General features: G+C 41.6%; 1 protein-coding gene across 1 annotated transcript; it reads left to right on the top strand.

Moving 5' to 3' along the window:
• Nucleotides 1–2143: 2143 nt before the first annotated feature.
• On the top strand, nucleotides 2144–3428 carry LOC101302481. The gene is made up of 3 exons (XM_004305535.1): nucleotides 2144–2589; nucleotides 2789–3059; nucleotides 3162–3428. Exons 1-3 carry the CDS (start codon nucleotides 2144–2146, stop codon nucleotides 3426–3428), a joined length of 984 nt encoding a protein of 327 aa, XP_004305583.1.
• The last annotated feature ends 2207 nt before the right edge of the window (nucleotides 3429–5635 follow it).

Raw genomic sequence — 5635 nt, 5'->3', positions numbered from 1 at the left:
TTTTTTTACTATGAGAGAGAACGTGTAATTAATTAATGCAATAAGGGTTTAATATTAATTGTTAGAGGTGTTAAAACAATAATATGGGTTACTCAAAAGTTTTTTCATTGAAATGGGCTTTAAAATTCTTGTTTTTTAGTTAAATGTTTATTTTCCCAACAAAGTGTGTGTGTGTGTGTGTATGTGTATATATATATCTATATATATTTCTCTTGCTTTATTTTATTCACGATTTTTTGATTATATATTTTTGTTTCTTGTTATTATAGTATACAACATGGACAAGAGCTGGATGCAATTAGGGAGGGGGTCCCCAGTTTATATGAGAGGCATTTTTGATTTTCTTGAGTTCGTGCGTCTACGTAGTCCTCCAGACAAAGTTATTCACATATGTCCGTGCAACAAATGTCTCAATCGGACATCAATAACATATGAAGACATGTATTCTCACTTGGCACTAAACGGTATTTGTCCTAGTTATACCACATGGACATGGCACGGCGAAAATCAAGTTCAAATGCCTACACTTGCAAAAATTCAAGCATAACATAATCAGTAGGCAGGATCTTCCAATGCTAGTTACGGGGACCCTGTTGTGATGAACCTCTTAAACGATGCCTTCCTGTTCGCTGCGCTGCCTCAGGATATCAGCAAAATGTTGTTTATGACAACGCCCTTGACACCTTCCCAAATGTCTCCCACGTTGACTACAACAGTGATTATGATAATTACAACAGGCTTGTACGGGAAGGACAAACCCCATTGTATCTTGGTAGTGAGCATACTGTGTTAGGTATTGCTATGGAGCAAATGCAGATAAAAAACAAGCAGGGAAAGACTAAGACATGTTTTGATGCGGATATTGCACTTATGAAGAAAGTGCTTCCCAAAGGTAACAGTTGTCCGGAAAATTTCGACCAGGTAAAAAGGATGTTGGCTGGCCTCGGTCTTGATCACCAAAAGATAGACGCTTGCGTCAATAACTGCTTCTTATATTACAAAGATAACAAGGATGAAGTTGAGTGCCCACACTGCTACGAGCCAAGGTATGAAGCTTCCACTTCATCTAAGCAGAAAGAGCCCATTCCTAGGAAGGTTCTTCGTTACTTCCCGTTGGGTCCTCGTTTGCAACATCTGTACATGTCTTCCCATACGGCCAAACATATGAGATGGCACCAGGCAAGGCACCAGGGAGAGGAGAGAATAGATCCGGATAATCTCACACACCCCGCAGACGAGGAGGCTTGGAAACACTTTGACCGTTCTTTTCCCGAATTTGCTGGAGACTGTCGAAATGTCAGACTCGGACTTGCAACAAACGGATTCAATCCTACTGGAAACATGAATTTGTCTTACAGCATTTGGCCTGTGATAGTATTTCCGTACAATCTACCTCCCAATATGTGTATGAGGAAAGAGTACAATTTCCTTACGCTTATGGTTCCACGGCCGTGTTCTCTAGGAAAGTGCTTGGATGTGTACATGAGACCATTAATTGACGAGTTGCAGGAGTTATGGGAAAATGGACTCCCTACTTTTGACAGGCATGGTCAAATTTCATTCATGATGAAAGCAGCTGTTATTTGGACCATCATTGATTTTCCAGCTTACAGGATGTTGTCTGGCCAACAAACTAAGGGGTACAAGGCTTGCCCGGTATGCATAGATGACGTCAATTCTAGTTGGCACGCCGACAAAATTTGTTTCTTGGGATCTCGTAGACATCTTCCCGAGGATAACGAGTGGCGGTGGGATGCTGATGCATTTGATGGGACTGAGGAGCATAATCTGAAACCCCCAGGGAGGTCTTGTGAGTGGATTTGGAGAGGCTTAACCAGCATTGGTTCGGATATTTGAGCACGAGTAAAGAAGTAACTGACTTGAATCCTCCCACGCGTGATGAGTTGAAGTATTGGACGCACAAAAGTGTATTCTTTGAATTGCCTTGCTGGTCGACCTTGAAAATCAGACACAACTTGGACGTCATGCACATAGAGAATAATGTTTGTGACAACGTTCTTGGAACAATTCTGAATCTCAAACATAAGAACAAAGACACCCCAAATCCCGTGTTGATCTTAAGATGATGGGTATACGCCCCCAGCTATGGCTAGTAGAGAGCAAAAAAGTAAAAAAAGCCATAATGCCGAAAGCAGGCTACACAGTTCATCCTCAAAAGAAGGCAGAAGTGTTTCAGTGGTTTGGAAACGTTAAGTATCCTCACGGGTATGCAGGGAATATCGCTCGATGTATTAAGATGGGGGAAAATAAGATTAGTGGGTTGAAGACTCATGACTGTCATGTTTTGCTGCAACGTCTTCTTCCCGTGGTCATTAGACCGTATTTGCAGAGTGATGTGGTTGACACGTTAGTGGCTTTGTCAAAGTTCTTTCAGATGATATGCCCTAAAGAGCTTAAAAAGTCTGATGTTCGATCATTGCAAGAAGACATTGTGTACATCATGTGCAAGCTGGAGAGGATCTTTCCCCCCACTTTCTTTGACATCATGATTCACCTCATGATCCACCTTCCCGAACAAGTGTTGCTTACTGGTCCGGTACAGTATACCTGGTGCTATCCAAATGAGAGGTATGCACTCATATTTATTCTAATTAATCATCCTTTCAAATTAAGATAAATGGTATTTTAAATATTTATTATAAGAATTGCATATATATTTGTTTTGCCAGCAACTGGGGGATTTCAAGAAGAAGAACAAAAACAAACGTTTCCCTGAAGGGTCGATCACGGCGACATACATTTAGGCTGAGTGCGTAACTTACTGCAGCGCATATCTCAATGATGAAGACACAGTGGGGGAATCATCTGGAGCGGGTAGTAGCTGGCAATTCGATCTATCAGTTGTTTCCAACGATGTTGAACCGTACGGCAGGTTAAATAATTCTGAAAGATTAAGTAATGATGAGATCAAAGAGGCTCATTGGTGTGTCCTTCAACATTGCGAAGAAGCCAAGCGATACTTCAAGTCCCATTTGGAAAGGCAGTATGGTAACGAAGTCATACACAAGAGAGATTTTCCTGATTACTTCCCTATTTGGGTACCTTTCTATCGATCTCTATATATGATGTTACATAAATTAAATATATGTTGCTTTTTTATGTTACATAATGTAACAACGTTGCTCTTAAAATTGTTACAGATGATGCAAATTCAACAGGAGTTTGCTGCTTCTTACGACCCGGAGTTGCACTTATTGGTTGGAGGACCCCAAATCCACAGAGTTTGTGCTGGATGTTTTGTGAACGGTGTTAAGTTTGTGACGTCAGAACGAGATGAAGGCCATGTCACCCAAAACAATAGAGTCATGGTTGAGGGTCTGGGTTTCAACTACTACGGGGTTCTTGTCAGTGTCATCGAACTAATCTACGACAACCGTATGCCAGTCGTGTTGTTCAAGTGCAAATGATTCAATACTGACCCAACCACCGCACGTCGCCACCACCAAAACCAAAGCTCACCCCACATACCATCGATCACCAACAAAATAACACCGATTACCGCCACCAAAATCCCAGATATGACCCGACCCAAATCGGAATTTAATTCAACCCAAACCTCCACCATCGTTGTCGTCGACTAACCATTACCAACACCCACTGCAAGTACCACAAACACCAACAACAACGAATACAACACCACCACCACCAACAACAACAACAAATTCATCAACAAACAACTCCAGATCTGAACATAAAAATCCTTAGAACCAGTCCTAAAAAGATCCACAAATTCTATAGCTTTCTGGCAACTCGAATGAGCAAATAGAAGAAGATATGGACCCAGATCAATCGAGAGAGGCGGAAATGGGGGAAAGGAGGAGGTGGTGAGTCGGGAAGTGGAGGAACTAGATCGATCTAAGGAGTTGGAAGAGGGAGGAGAGGGGGAGGAGGAGAAGAGGGAGAGGAAAGAGAGAGGGATCGGAGTGGGTTTGTTTCGGTGGGGAAGAGAAAGAAAAAGTTATTGGGTGAAGTTCTTGGTGAGAGAAAGAAGAAGATAAGATGTTTGAGGAAGAGGGGAGTAAGTTAAAGAGAGAGCTAAACATTTAAAAGGAAGCTTGAAATTTTCCGAAATTAAAGTTAGAAGTTAGAAGGTTAGAAAGCAGCGCTTGAATCAAAGTTAGAAGGCAAACAGGTAAGTGTATTAATTTACTGCCCCCAAGTAAACTTCTACTGGGGGTCAGTAAACTTCTTCTGGGGGTCAGTAAACTTCTACTGAGGGTCAGTAAACTTCTTCTGGGGGTCAGTAAACTTGAGAAAAGAAAATCCGACCGTCAGATATGACCATTATGATAAAATACATGTATGGGAAAAAACTCAACTTGATCCCACAAGGTTAAGTGCTCGATCCGGACGGTCAATCTCGTAAGTCAAACCCCTAAACGTACGGAAACGGTCACTGGACCTTCTAAATTACGTATTTTGGCCGGACCTTCAACTGAAAATAGTTTCAAATCGATGAGACGCAACGATTCGTATAAAAATTTTACGGAAAATAAGCACCGAAGATAGGGCTACCCATAAGGAGAAAGAATGGAAAATAGCATTGACCGCAACTATCGGCACCGAGACTTTACCGGCATATCGTGATTTTTGAATCGTAGAAGTATTTCATCATTCTGGTCATATCTTATTTCATGACTTTTTTGCGTTTGAAGGTTCTACGTATAGTTTGTTTTTGAAACAGAACATTTACTTGATAAACAAGTTATACAACATTAGTAGGCCTGTTGTGATTGTGATGATCAACTTGAGAAAAGAAAATCCGACCGTCAGATCTGACCATCATGATAAAATACATGTATGGGAAAAAATTCAACTTGATCCCACAAGGTTAAGGGCTCGATCCGGACGGTCAATCCTGTAAGTCAAACCCTAAATGCACGGAAACGGTCATTGGACCTTCTAAATTACGTATTTTGGCCGGACCTTTAACTGAAAATAGTTTCAAATCGATGAGACGCAATGAGTCGTATAAAAATTTTACGGAAAATAACCACCCAAGATAGGACTACCCATAAGGAGAAAGAATTTGAATAATTCGTTGCCTAATATTCCTAAGGCGACGGAAAGTGGCCTTTCCGTCGCTTAGGATACACAAAATATTAGTCACGTTTCAAAAATTTTATGTTACTTAGGCGACGGAAATTGTATATGTCGTTGGCTTGGTATACCAATGCGACGGAAAATACATTTTCCGTCGTCTAGGATCCCAAAATATTAGGCGGGTGAATTTTACGCCTTTTTTTTTCCCCGAAATTTCGTATTACTTAGGACACGAATAAATGTCTTAGGCGACGAAACCTAATTTAAAACTTATACTAACTCCCTCGCGCAATCCACAATCCCTAATTAAATTCACAACCACAATTCCTAAATCCCACCAGAGTCGCGCCACTAGACCCCATCCACGCATCGGCCACCGATTAAAGTGCGCGCATCCACCCACCTCCTCCACTCATCGCCACCGCATCCACCCGCCACTCTGATCTCTCTGCTCTCACCTTCTCACCGCCGCTACGACCTCTCTGCTCTCACCTTCTCATCGCCGCTCCTTTTGCAGGTTTGTATTCTCTCTCTTCTCAGATTGATCTTGCTTGTTACTTCTGAATCGTAA

Source organism: Fragaria vesca, linkage group LG6, assembly GCF_000184155.1.
Source record: "Fragaria vesca subsp. vesca linkage group LG6, FraVesHawaii_1.0, whole genome shotgun sequence".
Taxonomy (NCBI): Eukaryota; Viridiplantae; Streptophyta; class Magnoliopsida; order Rosales; family Rosaceae; genus Fragaria; species Fragaria vesca.
The sequence above is the reverse complement of the archived record's forward strand: the minus strand, read 5'-3'. Positions and strand labels throughout refer to the sequence as shown.